Below are 20,396 nucleotides of genomic sequence, written 5' to 3' on the forward strand. Positions count from 1 at the left end.
GTCCTTGGGATTATACATTAACTCAGTAATTACACAAATGGACTCCAGGGACACCTCAGGGAGATGCGGGGCAGTGAATCCAGGAAGGAAACAATTCGTTACAATGATAAAAACTAACTCCAATGGTAAAGGGTGACTGAACCTATTTCCCGCAGCCCAGAGAACCTTGGTAATGGCTTAGCAAAAAAAAAAAAAAAAAAAGATGCATGATTTCTAAGCATAAGTAAGAAAGGATGGATCCCCGAGTTACGTTACAAAAACAACTTTATTTATTTTTGTTCCTGTACACTACATAGCGAAGTAACATTAAGACGGTTTCCTTTCATGAACATGTATTCTGACAAACCAACCATCAGTCCTTTCTCTCGGCAGTCCAAGAAGTTTGCCAGCCCTCGACCATCTGAATGCACATGAACATAGCAAACAGACGCGAACCGAACACGAGCAAGCACGTAAGGCGTGGGGCGTCAACCCCAAAGAGCCGAGTCGCAGGGGAATGAAGACACAAAAACGAATGCACTAGAAACCACTCGGGCCAGGTGTGCAGTAAACACTTGTAATCCAGTGTCCAGGAAGCCAAGGCAAGAGGCTCTCAAGTTTAAGGTCAGCCTGGGTTAAAAAGCAAGACCCTGGCTCAAACAAACAAACAAACAAACAAACAAACAAACAAACCAAACCCTGAACACATAGTGGCTGCTATCTGGTCAGTAAGTCAAGCTGTCCAATGTTCTATATCTCTCTGATTAAAATATAAATTCCTTGGGGGCAGAGACTCTCTTCTCTCTCCCTCAGATAATCCTAAGAATGTCATCTTTGTTAGTGGGTGACTTTGGGAAGGGGAATGGGAGCAGATACTTGCTGGGGGTGGGGGTGGGAGGCTGATATAATAATTATCATTGAAGACTGAGAGATAAACCTGAAAACTCACGGCTGCTCTAGGTAAGACTGGGATTTCTTACTATGTCTCTAAATGGAAAAGGTGCAAACATCCCATAGACTCTTCCAGAAGTCTCCTCAGTGGTAGCAATTTTTATCCACTTGGGTATGAAGCCCTGTTCTTGAGACTCTGCCCCAGTGTGAACTCTTTAATGTAGTCCTCACTAACACTCTGAAAGACCGAAATGACATCAACAAGACTCACAAGAGTAGCGCTAACAGATTTTTTTGTATCGATGAAATGCCAATACTGTTGATCAGGTATTTGGTGTGAAAATTGGATTAGAGAGTGAGATAAACTAAAGCCAGAAACCAGCATACTGGAAAAACAAAACAAAACAAAACAACTGGGCTTCTTTTGTTGAGGAAACCCAAGGAAGAGTCCATGTTTCAGACCTTTCAGAGCAGGGCCTATGATTAAAATGAACACCATCTTTGGGGCAGGGACATTTCCAAAGAGCCTGAAAGGGCAGGCTTGCTTGCTATTTAGGACGCCACAGAGACGGTTGGAGCTCATTGTAACACCAGGCAAGGACTGGGTGGGCCATGCAAAGGACCTCATGTACATCACAAATTTTATCCCATCGAGAGTTCTGATATTCAAAACGAGATCAAATCACATAATAAGAAAACACAATTCTGTTCTGAGGTGTTACATTCTTGGGTGTAAAATTTTCATTAATTGGTTTGTGCACGTTTTGTGTAGGGGCTCGTGGCGTGGCACCTGTCAGAGGACGACTTATGGGAGTTGGTTCTCTGTTCCACTGTGTGGATCCTGGAGAGCAAGCTCAGGACCTCAGGTGGATGGCAAGTGCCATTCCCCCACAGAGCCATCTTGCTGGTCCCTTAGGTGGGGTTCTATTAGGACCTTCCAACCACAGCACCACCAGACGGCTGTTCTGTACTCTGTTAGTAAACCTCACTGTGCAGCGTGGCCACCTTGAGCTTGAAGCGAGCCCCGGAGTTGAGAGTACAGATGGCACATTTGTGATTTATACAGCAGTTTGTTGTGAGTCGGAGGTTGGACAGAGCTGATCCTTCTCAGGAAGAGCACTTGGAAAACACAGAGAGAGGAGGCAGACAGCCTCTCTGTGCTGAGTTAGATCAGAGAACATTAGAGAAGCCAGCAGTTCAGGTACCTGAGTTTCCTGTTGGAAGGCTGGACAGTAACTGAAAGCGAGAACGCGAACAAAAGCTTACCGTGTTAAAAAGGACGGGAGTCAGAAAATCCAAACTCTTCAGAGTTTGTGAGGCTTTGGAAGTTTTTTTATAAAAATCTAATAGAAAGATCTATGAACATTTCCCTTTTAGTCTTGGGATTATTCTGGTTTATTGAATGATATTTACAACCTAGGTTGGGAGTGAGCCTGCAAAAAAACAATCACTATGAAAACAAATCAAATTATTTGGAAGCTTGATAAAACTGAATTATTGGCGATTTGCTTCAGTTAGGAACCCCTATGGGTTAATTTTCAGTTAATGCCAGAGAAAGACTTCAGTTTAGCTATGGTGTTTAACTCTAATAGGTCCCCTTGGAAGGGTGATGTTAGAAATAACCACAAGTCTTAACAATCAACACAGTGCATTCATTGGTTCAATTTACATTTCCACAACAGGCTACCCATGCTCAATAACAGACAATCTGCCCGTAAGTTCTTTAAGACAGAGCTTTTCTGAACATGGCACGTGATTCATATGATTTAATATTCTGAAACTGAATATTTCTTCATATAAGACATATAAGCCATAATAGTATTTCAAAATATTATTATCTTAATTCCAGGTTTAAAGAAATCATGACTGAAACTTTAAGCAGAAGACAGAAGTGCTTGCACATGGCTGGCCCCTCGCACGATTGTTCACTGCTCTTCCTCCACCCACCGCCATGAATCCCGTCCCCCAGGTCACTAAACTCAGACTCCGGGCACAGCGCTGGACAAGCGCTTCGTCACTGAGCTACACCCTCACAGCTCTCTGTCTTAACTCAGACGAGGAGGACCATGTGTTTCCCAGGCCTTGTCCATGTCTACGTGTCACAAAAAAACAGGTCTAGGCAAGGTCATGGGGGCCAAGAAAACGATCTTCAAAACAGGGTTTTGGAAGTCAAATCATCTTCCCACTGTCGGTGTTAAATTTTTCCCTAGGCCAGTCGGTGGAGTGTGTCACTCATGTCTCCACACAAAAGCTTCACCCGACACTAGGCAGGAACTATTGCTAAGCGAGAACACCGAGAGGTTAGTCAGCTCTAAGTGAGGTGCATCCTTAAGCAGACAGCCGAGGAGTTCCCATGCTTGCCGCACTGGCATCGGCCTCGAGGGCAGGCTTGCGGGAAACTGATGGCTGTGCTTCTGTATACAGTGGGCTGTTTTGTTCAGCAGGCAGAAAGTGAACTGATATCTCGGCACAGGGTCCGGGGAGGGGATGGGATGGGGTCTGTGCGGAATACATCAGCTTTCTAACAGAGTGCCTTAGTAGCAAGATTGTTTTCCATCGGAGGCATCCACATATCAAGGCATCAAAAATGATTAAATTACTCAAAACAGGGCTTCTAATTCTATGATTTAAAATTTAATTATCTGCCAGAATATTGAAATAAATCTAATTTCCCCAAGGTTGTTCAACAGTACCATATGGCAATACTGAGGCGGATGGGGGTGGCGGTGGTTGTATTTAATTTTTGATGGCATATTTTAGGATGGTGGTAAAAACACGAATCAGTTAGACAGCAAACAATGCACGCATGCGCGCAAGGACGGCAACCACAGGGGGTTCCTTTCTTCACCCACTTACAAAGCCGGGCCGAGGTTAACTGAAACTGTTTAGGAAATAATACAATTAACGCTGTCAGAGGCAGGGGATTTCTCAGGGTAATACTCTGTGACAGTGCACTTGTGTGAGCTCACAGTCTAGGGTTTCCTACAGAGTAGCACCACCTGACCCGTGAAGGCGGAGGCTCACAGTAAAACAGCTGGCATAGACTCCTCGCCTCAGTGCACACGGTGAAACACGCCAAGGGCTCTGACGGGTAGAAAGAACTAAGGGTGGTGTTGGCGGAATATCTCTACCCATTCAGACTATGCCAAAATGCACGCGACCTACGATCCCTTTCCTCTTACAAGAATGAGCTCAAGCTCTCAAGCAAAACCCAAGGCCAGTTGGAACTACCCATCCCTGCTGGCAGAAAGCAGTAACAGATGAGTCAGCTTCCAGGATAAATAAAACTTTAAAATATTAATATTGAAAAAATACAATTAAACTTTTATTAAAAAATACATACTCCTTACTCGATCTTTGTGTACATGTCTTGGTGTGGAAAAGAAAAAAAATAATATAGGAAAGGCATTAGGACTACCTAATTCTTTATATTGTATTTGGTAGAAGCATGTTTCAGTCATATTTTGATGAAAAATAAGTTAGTCTGCTTTCATTTGCTCCCGGACATCTGAGGGCAGAGTCTCAAACAGAGCGTCTTCCACAACCAGCCCGGCTCGTTTCAGAGCCCGGCAGTCTCCCAGCTCGGGAGGGAGGACTTCAAAGTGATTGCCTTTGATGTCTAAGTAGGAAAGAAATAGTAAGTTTCCAATTTTTGGTGAAAGTACAGAGAGGCTGTTTTTCCCGATCTTCAATGTTTTAAGTTTCTTGCAGAAGTAGAGTTCATCCGGGAGGCTCTCCACTTTGTTACAGGTGATGGAGAAATACTGTAAACTTTGCAGAACCCCGATTTCGGGCGGGATGAAGCGAATGTCGTTATAGGACAGGTCCAGGTATCTGATTTTGTTGCACAGGAAGAGGTGGGAGGGAAGCACTTCTACCTTATTGTGGCTGAAAAACAGTCGCTCCAGGCTGGTCAGTTTCTTGATGTGCTCTGGGATGTAAGCGATGCTGTTATACCACAGTTTGAGCACGGTTAGCTTTCTCAAGTGCTGGAAACTCACGATCTCCTCTATGGACTTCAGGTTGTTCTCCTTCAGGTCCAGCTCCTGGAGACTGAGCAGGCTGAACACGGCGTGGGGAATGCGTTCCAGGTCGCAGTGGACCAGTTCCAGCTCGGTCAGGTTGGTCATCTTCTTCAGGTTGTTGAGCATTACCAGCTTGGTGCCGTCGTTGTGAATGCACATCTTCTGGAGGTGGCTGGACACATCCACCACGGCCTGAGGGATCTTGGAGACGTTGCTCTTGATGGAAAGGATTTTAAGGCTTTTGAGGTCCCGCAGGGACTCCAGGGTGACGTTTTTGGAGATGTCGTGACTCAGAGAGCCAACCAGATAGAGCTCTTCCAGATTCCGGAGGCCGTACATCCAGGGGGGCAGCTCCCTCATGTCATCGAACTTGACGCTCAAGACCTTGAGATTCTCCTTCAGGAAGGAGAGTGCCGCACTGTGGATCTTGACGGAGCACTGGTGGAGGGAGAGCTCCTGAAGGTTGTCTAGCTGGGCGATGGTGGCGGGTATCATGACGTTCTTAATGATCTCCAGCTTCAGGGACTGTAACTCCGTGATCTCGAACACGGTGTCTGGGAGGCCAGACAGCATGATGAGAGGCAGCTCCAGGCGGTTGTGGGCATTCGTCTGCAGCTTCTGCCGCAGCTTGTCGGGGGTCCACTCGTTATTTAAGTTGAGCTGCTTTAACTTGTTCTCGCTGACCTCAGAGAGGAACACCGCAAACCTCTTGGAATAGAGAGGGTCATACTGGTCTATCATATGGAGCATAAAGGCAAAGTCATTTTTCACGTCCGGAATGTCATCGATTCCAGTCTCCTGCCGGACATACTCAAAAGAGTACTCCCTCAGAGAACGGTAGAACAGCCAGTACAAGGTATAAAGGCACGTCAGGCCGTAGATGCTTACAAAGCACAGGTAGCAAAAGGAGAGTTTGGAGAACAAATGAGCCATGGTGTGATTGCAGGAAAAGTTCTTATAGCCCGTCATGTCCTGGATGTCCACATTGCAGTCCACGGTGAACTGGACTTTGGAAACCAGAGCACTGTTGTAGGCGATGATGATCAGGAACTTGATGACCTTAAGCACAGTCTGCCGCACATACATGGCATACAGGATGTCACCTTCCTCCACGTGCAGTCTGAACTTCTTAACCTTCTCGAACAAGGCCTTGGCCTGTTCACCTTCCTTCTTGTCCAGAGCCCCCGCAGTGGATTTGTCAACCACGAACTTCTCGGGAATTGACTTGAGAGACTGGGACTTGACCAGGCTGCCTTCCGGACCGGACTGGATGGTGTTGGACCTGTTCATGTTGTTCTTCCTATTGTCCTTCTCTTCGGAGTCCTCGCCAGACACCTCGGAGAGAGCCCGAGTGGTCCACGGGGAGTCGAAGCACTTCCCCAGGATGGAGATGAAATGTTCTATTTTGGAACTAGATCCAGGGAACTTGAACCAGAAGTTGCTGCAGAGCATGAAGACCAGGGTGTGGATGAGCACAAGGTACGGGAAGTACTTGGCATACCAGTGGAGGGCTCGCTCGTAGCACATCTGGTTGATGAAACTGTACTGCTGGAGGTCCAGGTCTGTCTTCAGTCCCTTCATCTCCACGGTCGCCGGGTTGGTCGGAGAGGGTTTAGGTGGGGGCAGCGGGGTGGTATTGATCACAGTCTGGGAGACGTTGGAGAGGGAAGAGTGGTTCTGAGCAGGCTGCACTCTTTTTGGGAGGCAGATGATCTTGTCTTGCATGACCTGAAAGACAGAAATAATAGTTTCAAATTATATTACCCAAAGAGCTCTTAGTAATGTCATTAGTGCCAAGAAAGTAGCAATAACATCCAATAAATGTCCATTTCCTCTGCCTGGAGAACATAACCTCCGACTCCAGGACCAAGACTTTATTCTTAGCTCATGTTATGGGAGAACGAAATAGCTGATTTTGTTTACTGCATCAAGAATCGGCACAAAGTAGCAGCAGCAGCAGCAGCAGCAGCAAAGCCAGGACATGGAACAGGTCATAGCAACGTTGAGTATTTAAGGAACATTCAACATTTTTTAATCTCTGTATTTCTTCACTGTGGCGAGAATCAGTACACGCCCTTAAAGGAAACTGCTGGCTCTGGATGTGGTCTTCACTTGTGAGAGACGTGTAAGGGTTGGAAAGAAGAAATGTGGAAGTAATTCCTGGTCCTCCTGTTTACCCCTCTCCTCCGCCCATGTTGTGCACTGCACTACACGCATGATTAACATAACTGGCTTTGATGTAACGGGGCTCTCACGGAAGCATTCCCATGTTCTTTAGAGATGAGAGAACACAAACCAGGCCCGACAGCAGTGCATCCATGCGTTCATTCTCTGCCTTGGAGACCTTGAGTCCTGCGGCTGTCCTGCCAGGCTCTGCTGGGGAGACTATCAAGTGAAAGCATCACGCAGCTCTGAGGAGTGCGATAAGGAAGAGGCAGGGTGCGACCTGTCTGGGACGAGGCAGGATACTGCTTGAATTAAATTAGACAAGTCACGCTCACAAAGAAGGTCAGAAACCTGGAAAAATATGGAAAACAAGCAATCGCCCAGAGGACAAATAGCAACCAAAAGGCACAGAGTATCATGGATGAAATTAATGAGTACTAGTGAATGAAATGAATATGTTTTGATGAATGAAATCAATGATACATTTTGATGAATTAAATTAATAATGAGGCAAAGTTTTTTGGGGGCTGTGTGATGGGGACAAAGGCCCTTGCTGGTAAGCCCGGTGTCTGGAGCTTGAGCCCAGAGACCCACATGGTGGGAGGAGAGAACCGACCTTCATGTGTGCACATAAATAAATACATGTAAAAAGGAGAGAACAGAGCAAATCAGTTTGTATCTCTAGGAGCCCGGTGTCTGGCGGTTCCGCAAGAACAGGCCCTGTGACAGCCAAGGTCTTTGCACTGATTACAGGGGTAGAAACTAAACACACTGCAAAGTGGCCCCTGCAGCACAATGTGTGACTATGAGCAGGTGACACGGACAGCCCACGAGACAGACACTCAACGCCGAAATCCAGCTGAAGCAACCAAGGCTTCATGAAGCGCACGCTGCCCACGTGTTTACTGGCTGAGACACACTCAGGGCCACCGCCTGTCCTCCTACGTCTGGTGCTATCGGTGTGGGCATGAAGAACGCCTCTTCCACCTCTTCTAGCGGTGAGGATGACGACAATGGTGGTGGTGGTAGGGAAGATGGTAATGGCTTCAGCAGCACACGGCTAATGTGCTCAACACACATCTGTCCTTATTTTGGAATCAGTATTAATTCTGAATTGTCACCTTTAAATTTTTATTTTATTAGATGGGATGCCGTGTCACCCAGGCTGGCTTCAAACACCCCATGTAGCCAAGAATGACCCTGAATTCCTCTTCTTGATTCTACCCCGAGAAAGGGCTGGGGTTGGCAGCGTGTGTCGCCATGCCTGGTTTAATCATCACCTTGGTCCGATAAGGCAGTGGCGGGCTTATGATTCCCATTTTATAGTTCTAGAGACTGAGGCATTAAATCAAATGACTAGACTGATGTCACATAGTTCAAGACCTCTCTTCTTACTTTATGTAACTGGTATGTCTGAAAAGGTCTGTCTTGATTTTGTTCATTAAAAAAAAACATTTTAAAAGCTATATTTAAATTTGTGTGTGTGTGTGTGTATGTGTCTCTGTGTGTGTCTCTGTGTGTGTGTGTGTGTGTGTGTGTGTGTGTGTGTGTGTGTGTGTGTGCGTGTGTATGTAGGGAGGTATCATATCCCTAGAGCTACTTATAGGTGGGTGCTGGGAGACAAATTTGGGTTCTCTGGAAGAGCAACAAGTGCTCTTAGCTGCAGAATCATCTATTCAGCAACCTTTTTTTTTTTTAACTAAAAAATTGTTTTTATTCTTTCCCAGTGAATTTTATACATTTTCACCTCGTGCTATCCGCTGTGATCCCCCCCTTCCTGCTGAAAACTTTCTTTTTCCCAACAAACGCTGACCCCAATTTAAAGTCTTTTGTGTGTGGTAGCTGGAGCACAGCGCTCTTTCCTGAGGAACAGCAGAGTACGTTGGTGAGTTTTACAATTCTGGGTAGAAAGTAATTTCCCCTTCACATTTGAAAACACGATTCCATTTTCTCCTGCTTATTTGTGGGCAAGATGCCTGCTGCCAATTAATTGAGTTGTTTATTGGGCAACCTCTCTCTCTCTCTTTCCCCCTCCCCTTCTAGAAGCTGTTAAGACTTCCTGGGTTTTCTCTTGATTTTAAAATTTTGGATCCATGCAAATTATCCCTGCTCTGAATTTGGCTCAAAGGACTTTTTAGAAAATATCTTCCAAAGCTACACCACACAGCTCCATTTTCTTCTTCCCAGGGACACATGCTCCTGTCTTTTAGTAACCTCTTCCCTTTCGAGGCTGCATGCTGAAATCCTCCCCTCTCCCTTTCGAGATCTGGGGGAACACAGAACTAACTCACTGCTAACGAACCGTTTGTCTGGGCAGTTGGGTGCAGGACGCATGCTTTATTAGTTTTTTTTAATTAATTTTTATTTTATGGGTATGTGTGTTTTGCCTGCCTGCATGTTTGTGCACTGTTTGTGTCTGGTGTCTAAGGAAGCCAGAAGGTGGCACTGGATTGCCTGGAACAGACAGTTGTGAGCCACCCTGTGGGTGCCAGGGATTGAACCCTGGCCCTTTGAACGTGCTCTCAAAACTACTGAGCCATGACTCCAGCCTTCAGCTAATGTTTCGCAGATCACATTTGTAGGTGTTGGTCTGGGGGCTGTGGGTTGAAGGCAGCCTGCCCACCATCTCACCTCCCATTCTCCACCAACTCTCTGTTCCCAAGATTTCTACTAGTCTCCTATCTATCCACTCCCGTCACAGCTACACAATAGCTTTTGTTGCCATTGCCTTTGTAACACTGTCTTTTTGACCATTCTGAATAGAATCATTTAAAAATCCACAGTCCATTGTTTCAGATCACGATCTGACCTTGACAGCATCAGTGTTCTGTTAATTTTAATGTTAGCTTTCCTTAAAATTTTTCTTCCCATTTCATTTTGAGGCGAGGTGTCACTATTCAGTGCAAGCTGATCTCAAACTCATGGTAATCCTCCTGCCTTGGCCATCTGGGATCACGTGTGTAACCAACCCAGCTTAATCTCAGCATTTTTGTTTGTTTGTTTTTGTGGTTTTCTTCACCCATTCTGGGGAAGGTGCATTTGCATTGGGAGGTGGGTTTCCATGTATGACTGTGCTCTTGTGATTTCTGCATCTACCCAGCCCTAGGGCCATCCCTGGGCTTTCTCACAGAGGGTTGGTGGTTCAGGGGGTGTTGTCAGCTGCCAGGGCTGTGCTGGAGAGGAGAACAGGCTGACTGGAGCTGGCCGGGAGGAACCCTAGGGCGGTCGGTCCCTTGAGGCACCAGCTTTAGCATCTGGTCAGTTACTGTTCTTTCCAGATCCTTCTGGAAATAGGGGCTTTGGCTTCAAAGAGTGACCAGACTCCAGGCTCTTATCTCACTTGGAGCCTTTCTAGTTCCCTTTCCTGGCAGGAGTCAAGGTCCTGTCTGGTGTGTTCAGTTTTGGAAGAAAGCCTGGTGGTTGATTTAGCCCACTCAGTGTTCTGATCCTGCTCCAAGGACAGGCTTGTCTGGGTTTGCAGCCCACCTGTGGGTTTTGCTATCTTATCCATCATGACTCTGCACATAAATGGGGTGTTTTGAAGTCCAGCATTTTTACAAGGTTTTCCACAACCATGTGTGTATATTACTAACAAAGTTAGACAAGATATAGCATTCACTCTCAATTGGAATGTATTCTTTAGTCTGTGGCTTCTGGCCTGAAAAGGCAGGGTAACATTGGCTACAATGTTGCTGCTCCATTTGGTTAAGGTAGGTTTTCTTTCTTTCCTTTTTTCAAGACAGTTTCTCTGTATAATAGCACTGACTGTCCCAGAACTCCCTCTGCAGACCAAGATAGTCTCAAACTCAGAGACCCACCTACTTTTGCCTCCTGAGTTCTGTGCCGCTATCACCCTAAGGCAGATTAAAAAAGAATATTTTTTAAATTCATTCTTTGCTAATGTCATACACATACATACACAATGTATCTTAATCGCGTCCAACACAATCCTCTCTCTCACTCCCCTGGACCCCTCCCAATTCTCCTCCCTTCCCCACTATTATGTCTCTTTTTATTTAAAATAACACTCTGGGCCCAATTAGAGATGCCCGAATGCCCTTAGGTGTGGGATACCCCCTGGAGCATGACAACTGACTGGTCGGGCACATCCCTGAAGAAAAATATCTTCCTCCCTTGAGTAGACACCAATTACCAACAGCTTCTCAGAGAGGAGTGGGTCTGCATGAGCCCACCTGCCTTTCACACTGGAGCTCTTCCCATGCAGCTGCTATTCGTTTATGAATGCCACGGCCATGGCATGGTTGGCCACGCCATGGTTGGCAGACAGAATCTCCAGGTCCCCTCCCTATCCTCTAGCTCTTCGATTCTTCCTACCCCTTCTCATTTTGTAATCTCCAAGCTGTTGGTCAGGAGGCCCCATTTAGGACTGAACATTCAGTCACTTACTCTCAGCCCCGGAGCAAGTTATGAGTCTCAAGTTATGAAACAAGTTACCGACTGTTGCCACTGAGTAGATATTTCTTTTGAGAAAGGGTCACATTGTGTCCCAGATACATGGCGTTTGACTTGCAAAGTAGCTGACGGTGACCTTGAACTCACGACCCTCCTATCTCTTCCAAGTGCTGAGGCATGTGCCACCGTACTTGGTTTGGCCAAAGCTAAGGACTGAACCTTGGGCTTTGTGCTTGCTGGGTAAGGACTCTACCAACTGAGCTACAATCCAGTGCAGCTGTGGCAGGCTCGATTCAAACTGGTGGAACAGACCAATAAAAAAAGCAGGCAAAGTAGCTGAAGATACTCCGCCTTTTATGGGAAGAGGTGACTTGGCAGTGCAAGCTCAATTTTGGTGAGAGCCAAGCAACACAGATTCATTATAATGTGAGTGTCTTCACAAACCTTGATTTTAAACACACACCCATGCTTTAACTGTCTCTTCATCCTCCACTTGCTTCACAGAGATGCATTAGCTGGTACTACATGCTATATACCCTAAGGTATTTATAGCCAGAGGTGCCCTAAATCAGACAGAGCAAATCAAGTTATTTATGCTGTGGTAAGATGCAGAGTGAACTATTTCCCCAAGCTGTATTCTCCACGGGTCATTCAGAGACACTGAGGAAGCGCCTTCATTATCTAAAGGCTACCAAGTATCTGCTCTATGATACAATGTAGCAGAAGCAAAGAGGCGGGAGAGATGGTTGCTGCAGCCTCGCTAGAGATGTAAAAGGCCATATGGAGTCAGTAAGGATACAAACGAGGCAGCATGCCCTCCACGAGCGGGCACAGGAGGCGCAGTAAGCTCCTGGGCATGGAGGAGGCAGAGGAGGCTCCAGGAGGAGGTACAGCTATGCTGATTGGGTCTTGAAGCCTCTAGCCTTGGATAGGGCATTGGGGAACAGACGGTGGGAACCTACACACAGGTTCCAGAGACAGGAACTAAAGGCGGCACCGTGAGAGTGAGAACCACCAGGGAGACAGACTGTCTGACTTTTCTCACTTCTCCTGGGCAGAGGGAAAAACCAGGAAGGAAGTAACTCTCAAGCCACTGAGGCATCAGCCAATGGACAAACTTGGGTTCGGTTTCCCTGAAGCCAGACCCCGGAGGATGAAGAACCATGGCCAACAGGCACCTGTTTGGTTTTTGTGATGGAAGGATTAATCCAGAAACCTTTGTTTCGAGGTTACCAGAAATGTTAAGTACCATAAAATCTTTCAGGGAATGAGACAGTGCTGAAGAAACGAATGCTCTGGGGCTTTTCAAACATCCCATTCACGAGCCTGCTATCCTTCAAGTCCAGCCCTGTGTGTCTGGGGACAATTACCCCAGAGTGCAAAAATAGACATCCGTGAGAACCGCACACTGCATCACAGTCGCCAGGACAAACAAGGTCTTTGTCTCCAGGGGAAATAGGAAAGCAAAACTGTGTGGCGACATTGCTTCCTGCCTGTGTGCACGTGTATCCCCTCTGTTATTTAAATGACTTGATTCCTTAAAAGAGAAGTTTTAGATTGATAGCAGGATGGAGAGGAAGGTTCAGAGATGTCCCATAGGCACACACAGGTACACAGACTCCTTTACTAGCACCTCTAACGGTGGTAACATTGTAACAATGTACAAGATGACATATATTGACACACGTTATTATCCAAAGTCCACAGTCACCTTAGAGGGCTCACTTGGTCTTTAGAATCTACTGGTCTGGCCAAACTCTACAACATATTCATCACTATGATATCCTGCAGGGCTGTCTCGCTGCCCTCTAAGCCTGCTGTGCTTAGCCTATCCGTTCCTGGCCTTTCCAGAATTTTGCCCTCAATCCCTGTCATGGTTTGAATACGTTTAGCCCAGGGAGTGGCACTGTTGGAAGGTGTGGCCTTGTTGGAGTAGGTGTGTCACTGTGGGCGCGGGCTTTAAGACTTATCCTAGCTGTGTGGAAGTCAGTCCAAGATGTGGAAGTCAGTGGAAGATGAAGAACTCTTGGCTCCTCACCATGCCTGTCTGGATGCTTCCATGTTCCCGCCTTGATGATAATGGACTAAACCTCTGAACCTGTAAGCCAGCCCCAATCACATGTTGTTGTTATAAGAGTTGCCTTGGTCACGGTGTCTGCTCACAGCAGTGAAACCCTAAGACAATCTGACTTAGTACTTTCTTCAGGTACCTCTTGCACGTTTCCTCAGTTTGCTCAGTCTCTCCCTGACCGCACTGCATAATAACCAGTTCTCTGGATTCCCTCTTGACGATGGCGTTTAAAACTCATGGAATGGTCAGGAAACAGCACAAAAATACATGGAGAAAACTTAGGCCCCTAGCATCCAACGAGGGGGAAAAAGTCTCATGCAAATCATGAGAGTTTAACTGGTTACTTAATAAGTGTACACACCAGCCAGGGCTGAAGCACACTGTCAGAGCCCCTATTTATCAGCACGCACGAGCTCATGGCTGTGGTATTTTGGAACACACATGCACACACCCACAAGAACTGAGCAAAAGGTTTGTCTTCATGAGTTGTAAGAAGGAACAAGGCAAAACACACCCCTGCCCCGGGCACCGGACAATAAACACTCTGTTGTCTGGGTTGTGTCTTTTGGGTGAGGACGCTCAAAACTTACAAGATGGTCAGTAAGTAATGAGCAGGGATGAAGTTTCATGTGTAGAGAAATCAAAAGAAAGGAAAACCAAAGACTCGGGGTTACCAACTTAACATCGAGCATGCCCCCTCCCCCGAGTTATCAGCATCACAGGGTGGTGCGTTGCTTACAAATGATGGACCCGCAACCCACACCGATCGGGTCAAGGAATTTGAGTCCTTAAGGATGGAGAGAGCTCCAGGAAGGACTGTACAGAAACCGGGATATTTCTCAGTGTGAGGAAGATAACATACATACTGTACACGTGTGAACCCCCTCAACGGTAGAAGACAACGGTTGTACATATTCTATATGTTCTGCAGGAACCAGACACCAGGCACATTTTGTGAACGTAAGTCAACAGAAAGTCTTTTTCTTTCTTTCTTTTTCTTTCTTTCTTTCTTTCTTTCTTTCTTTCTTTCTTTCTTTCTTTCTTTCTTTTTTTTTTTTTTGTGGCTTGAGGAATTATGAGACACCACTGGCGTCATTATTATACAGACCAAGTGAATGCCTAAATGCTGTAACAAGTCCTCAGACACAGGCACCACGGCCTGATCTCAAGGTGGCACACATTAGGGACAGTGAACATCAGATCAGATAGACACTGTCTCTCTCCAAGGATGACAAGTCCCAGAAGTACATGCATGCCTACAATCAGCTGCCATTAACATCTGGGAGCATCTGGCCCATGGCTACCTTCTTCCAAGATGAAATGATTTCTTATGCGCATTCTCCGAATCGACAGAGCTCAGTGCTGGCTGTTGCAGACCCTGGGATTGCTGGAGTGGGGAGGCCATTACAGTTACATTAGACCTGTCTGTTTTGATATTTGGATCCATAAACACATTTCTTCCACCACCACCACCACAGGTGATGCTTCTGAGAGAGACAACAGGATGACGATGTGTCCACCATTATCGTCTGATGCTGTTAGCTCCTGGTTGACCTGGCACTTCCCAGACACCTGGGACGGTTTGTTTCCTTTATTTTCGTTACACTGATACAGTCCGTTTCCTTCTGCTAAAGAACAGGGCTCCACAGCAAGCAAGAATTAGAGGGACTGAAAACTGAGGGTGGGTACAGTACAGGAATTTGAGGGACTGAAGGTATTTTCCAAGCAGATCAGTGGGTTATCAGGTCTATGAAAAAGTAAGATTTTAGTGGGAAGCGTCTATTTCAATGTTAAAAACACATGAGAAAATGAAGTGAATATGAAAACCTCTGGATATACATTAGGGATACATGCTGTCTAACAGTTTATTTGGTTTATGTCCTTGATAAACCTGAGATCTTTATAACTATGCCCTTGAAATTATACAGGAAAAGCTATTTCTGATGTGATGTGCAAGGGCAAGCGCCCGCTGACTTCTTATTCAACATCTAGGGGTTGCTGATACATCAATGAGTAGGAAAACAACCAGAGAAACTGGAAATGGTTTAAAGGAAAAAAAAACCCACAAATCTTCTGGCTTAGCAACAATGTATCAGCAGCACCAAGAACTCAATGTCAGGAACATACAAATAAATAAGAAAACCACTCTAAGAGGATTGGATTTTTTTTTTCAAAACTGCAGATTATTCTAGAAATTTGCCGTAATAACCCAAGAACAGCACTCTGTAGCTCTCAGGGAGTGTGACGATGCTAACTGCCAGGCCCAGTCTGTTGGAAGAACAGAGCACAGTATTCCTAAGGAGTTTAGCTGCTGTCCATTGTGACGTCACAAGGCCCACCCTTAAGTGGGAGCTGCTGCAAGTGTTGGGCAGCGGTCGATGAGCAGAGCCAAGACTCTTTTTGGTTCTGTCTTGGGAGGACCAGGGTCATAGAGATGGTCAGAAGCATGTCCAGCCTACATTTTCTGTTGAAAGTTTTAAGGAAAGATTTTTTTTTTTTCCCTTAAAACTGACCTAACTGGGGTTGGGGATTTAGCTCAGTGGTAGAGTACTTGCCTAGCAAGTGCAAGGCCCTGGGTTAAGTCCCCAGCTCCAAAAAAAAAAAAAGAATAATAATAATAAAAAAAGAAACTGACCTAACTGACGTCACACACATGCTCACATTGTGTATTTCTCGCGAACACTTGCAGTTTCCTACAAAACGAAATGCTGACATGGCTGATGATCTGCTTGGGGTGGGGGTGAAGGATTTGGGGTTGGGCTTGCAGAAACTCTAAAAATATGGATATCTAGCTTAGTGTCCAGTGAGTTTCAGAAAAGAAACCACTGCTCAGCCTCATACTGTGGTAGGCAATATATTCTGAGAATAGCACATAATACCACCAACGTTACAGCACTAGACACCACGTCTGACCGCAACATTCACGGCTCCAGGTCTGGGTTTCCCTACAGAACCTCCCTAGCTTTTGAGGTGACCTGAGCAGGAAGATGTCACCTCTGCTTTAAAATAGAGGTCCTTCATAGTGCCAACATTCCGCACTCCCTAGAGAGCAAATGTCCTCAGCTTGTGTCACATGGAAAGAAGGATCTCTTAAGTCTTCATGCCTTATTCTTTCAATCAGGAAGTGCCTAACTGTGTGTGTCTGTCTGCCTCCATCTGTCCGTCTGTCCATCCATCCATCCATCCATCCATCCATCCATCCATCCATCCCTTTCCCTCCAATGTCCTTATTTACAAGAATCCCCGACATGAACATTTATGCCTTACAAATCCTGCCTTTTATAACATCTCGTAACTCTACTTCAGAAATAGAATTTATTCCTCTTTTCTTCCAATCTTGCATGAAACATTAAGGGCACTGCTTTTCCAAGGCAGAATTACTCTTCTGTCTCTGGATGTAGTCACTGAAATTTATTTATAGATATCCACTGTAGAAATTATATAGTTTTATGAGTGCACACATGAATTCTTACTTTGAAGCAGTTTAAATAACTTTAGGGTCCAAATCAAGCTTGGGGTTGTCAGAACTTAGCACGGTTCCTGTAGCTACAGACTAAACTGACATGATGAATGGACAGTGTGCTGCTCCGTGTCTAGCTGTTACATACAACCTTTTGGGGCAGAGATGGAGTCTTAAATTATTCTGTATTCCCCATAATTCCTAACACAGTCCTGGGAACTCAGTCAACATTCCATAAATGTACACTAATTTATCTGTGCTTTCAGAGTGCAAGTTTCACAGGGCTCTCCTGCCCCCAGACCGTCTCGAGGAAAAGTATCCACGTGTCAAGGATAAATGATCTCTGTTGAACTTCTACTAGACATCTTTTAAACTCTCTTCCAGTTCTGATAAAGTTACTCTGTAGGAAGAAATGAAAAATGCAACTAGTTCATGACGACGACCTTCGCGGGTAACAGTAACCCAGTGTTGTGAAGATACCAGCATTACTGAAGACTAGCAGACCGTTACATGAATTATCATTCAAGCCGTGATAGACAGAGTATCGTCCAAAGCGAATAGAAGCAAGCCCTGGACGTTCATTTAAGGCCCGAGTTAGAAGAGGGACTGGACGGTGCTGGGAGCTAAGAGTGCTGGCTGCTCCTCCAGACGACCTGACTTGGTCCTCAGCACTCCTCTCAGGCAGCTCACAACCACCATAGCTACAGCCCCAGAGAATCTGATCCCTTCTGTGGCCTCCTCAGGGAGATGCCCATTTGTGGCACCCGCTCATACGAACACATACATAAAAGTAAAATTCTTTTAAAAACTGGTTTAGAATAAAAAGAATGTTTTTCTGTGGAAAGAGATGAAAGTTTTAAGACTCAGGTCAGCTCGTAACATCTAAACCAAGGAGACAAGGCTAAGTTAACTAGACTGATATAGATAACATCTACCTGGAGATAATGTCACATAACATCTGGGTAAGGATAGCATCGGGCCAACCAATGTCCTTGTATTCCCTCTCTAGAGCTAACTCCATGGTCGTCCTGTTTTACTTTCCTAGTTGCTATGGTTACTGCAGGTCATATACTCACATACTAAAATTCAGAGCTGGATCCACACATTTGAGAGCACATACATACATACATAATACATACATACACACAAGCAACACTAAACTCATTCATCAGGTTCTAGTTATATGTGTGTGCACTCGTGTGTGCAACAACCAAGTACAGGAAGGGATTTGAGAAGTGGGAAGGACACGGGAAGAGCTGGACCATAGAGAGGGTGGGTAGAAACGATATACGCACCGTCCTTGTAGGGACAGAGCAAGCTATATTTGCACGCAGTAAATGAAAACAGGTCACGAATTTAAAGGAGGGTGGGAGGGTTGTATGGGAGATCTTGGAGGGAGGAAAAGGAGGGGGAGAAATGTAATTATACTAACCTTAAAAAATTTAAGAACCTTTGGAAATAACAAACTGATGTTTAAAAAGGTACTCGTGCAAGGAATTTCAAATAAAATAAAATAATTTTATTTAAAAAAAAGGAATACGGACACTAGATAAAAATCTGGTTTCATTCTGACAGCTAAGATGTTTTAGTAAATTGTCACAGATAACTAAAGTAAAACAAATCTATAGTTGTAAAAACAGCCCACTGAGATGACACACACTTATGTCACAAGACGTGGAGATTCAAGATAGCACCAATCTCTTGTTAACTTGGGCAGAGCGGGAGGACGCTATGCATACTATCAGGGAGAAAAGCCGTCAACGGCGACACCTAGCTCCTACCCTGCAAGCCATAGTCATGACTGGGTTGGCGTGCTATGTTTCACCAGGGCAACAGTGGCTTGGCTGTGCACTGTGCACGGGAGTAACCAGCCGGTTTCTGATTGGCTCTTGTCATCTGATAGAACTCATGCCTGAGACAGTCAGAGACTCGGGGGAGAAGCCACCATTTCTATTCTGCTAAACATAGTATTAAACTGCCCACTGTGTACTTTATACCCATAGGTTAGTACATCGTATAACTATCGTCATGGAAGCTCGTTCTGGCAGTAGACAGTGATTAATACAGAAACTCACAGTCGGTCATTGTGCAGAGAATAAGGGCCTGGGGAGTGCTCAGCCTGACCTGTGATGTCTACATCACCCCTGCGCCCCCCAGGCTCAAGGATCATAGTGGAAGAGGTGTCAGAGTCAGAAGCAGAAGATGATCGCAGCATAAGAGTATTTTCCCAAGAACCACACCACACACAACCAGTCCCACAAATGGCACAGAAATGACATGAAGAAACCCCGGTCACAAAGGTACGAATCTCTTAAGGGGGTTGGCCTCGAGTTCCTGGGAAGCATGTGCTTTGCCAAGAAGCACAACAAGAAAGGACTGAAGAAGGTGCAAGCCAACAATGTGAAGGCAGTTAGTACTCGAGCAGAGGCCCCTGTGAAGCCTCAGGCCATTGAGCACAAGATGCCAAAGGGCCCCAGCTGCAAACTCAGCTGTCTGGCTTTCATCGCTCACCCCAAACTTGGGAAGTGGATTCAAAGCTACATGGTCAAGGGTCATAGGCTCTGCCAACCAAAACCCGAGGCTCAAACCCAGGCAGAGGCCAAAGCTCCAGCTGAGGCCCAGGCTTCAGCTCCAGCTCAGGCTCCCAAGGGTGCCCAGACCCCTGTGAGGGCCCCATAGAAAAGGATCCTGCCAGTGTGAAGAGAGAGAGACCACTGTGACACACCTACCTACACACTATTTGCAGATGACCAGTGTCCTATGCTGTTTTTACAAATAAACTTGAGGCAAGAAAAGAAGCATTTTCCAGACAGGATGTGGCTGTTGCACACATGGCTATATCTGTATGCACAAGACCTGCACTAGATCAACCTGGAAAAAAATCCTTGCACGGATTGGGAAAAGGATCACCAGGTCTCTCCTCATTTGAGGAGCTACTGTTAAATGATGGCTGCCAGGGGAAGGGAAAAAGTCAGTTTTTCCAGGAATGCGTGACAGTGGCCTCTCAAGGATGACCATGCTCAAACTGACGACCCTTACACTCATCACATACTGGGAGTACTAAATGGACTCAGTGGATTTAAAAAAAGACATGAAGTTAGGAGGATGGGGTGGAAGGCAAGGATTGGGAAGTCATTACACACACATGAAATTCCCAATAAAATAAGAAAATCTTTAAAGAAACCTTCTACTGCTGCCAAGTTTGTATGACCCCCTACATTCGATACTATGATCCCATATGGGTCACAGCCACTGTTTGAGAAGCAGGGATCTAAGGCACCAGGTGGGCACAAAATGAAACACACCTGAGTCTTGCCTGTAGGCAACATGGCTCCTCTAGAAACAATGTAACCTTGCTCTTGTTCCGAACTGTGGTTGGCCAAGAGTTACA

At 45.7% G+C, this 20,396-nt stretch overlaps 1 protein-coding gene across 2 annotated transcripts in view; it reads right to left on the reverse strand.

Annotated features, from left to right (window-relative positions):
• Nucleotides 1–246: 246 nt before the first annotated feature.
• The window catches only part of Lrrc8c (leucine rich repeat containing 8 VRAC subunit C), a 92,539-nt gene continuing 72,389 nt past the window's right edge, over nucleotides 247–20,396 (reverse strand). The window contains exon 3 of one of the 2 annotated variants that reach the window (XM_006250542.5): nucleotides 247–6,623. In XM_006250542.5, the coding sequence (XP_006250604.1) occupies nucleotides 4,350–6,623 (2,274 nt within the window). In that variant the 3' untranslated portion in view covers nucleotides 247–4,349. The remainder of the gene's footprint in view (nucleotides 6,624–20,396) is intronic. The other variant, NM_001037179.1, reaches the window with a different exon arrangement.

The sequence above is a fragment of the Rattus norvegicus genome, chromosome 14 (assembly GCF_036323735.1).
Source record: "Rattus norvegicus strain BN/NHsdMcwi chromosome 14, GRCr8, whole genome shotgun sequence".
Lineage (NCBI taxonomy): Eukaryota > Metazoa > Chordata > Mammalia > Rodentia > Muridae > Rattus > Rattus norvegicus.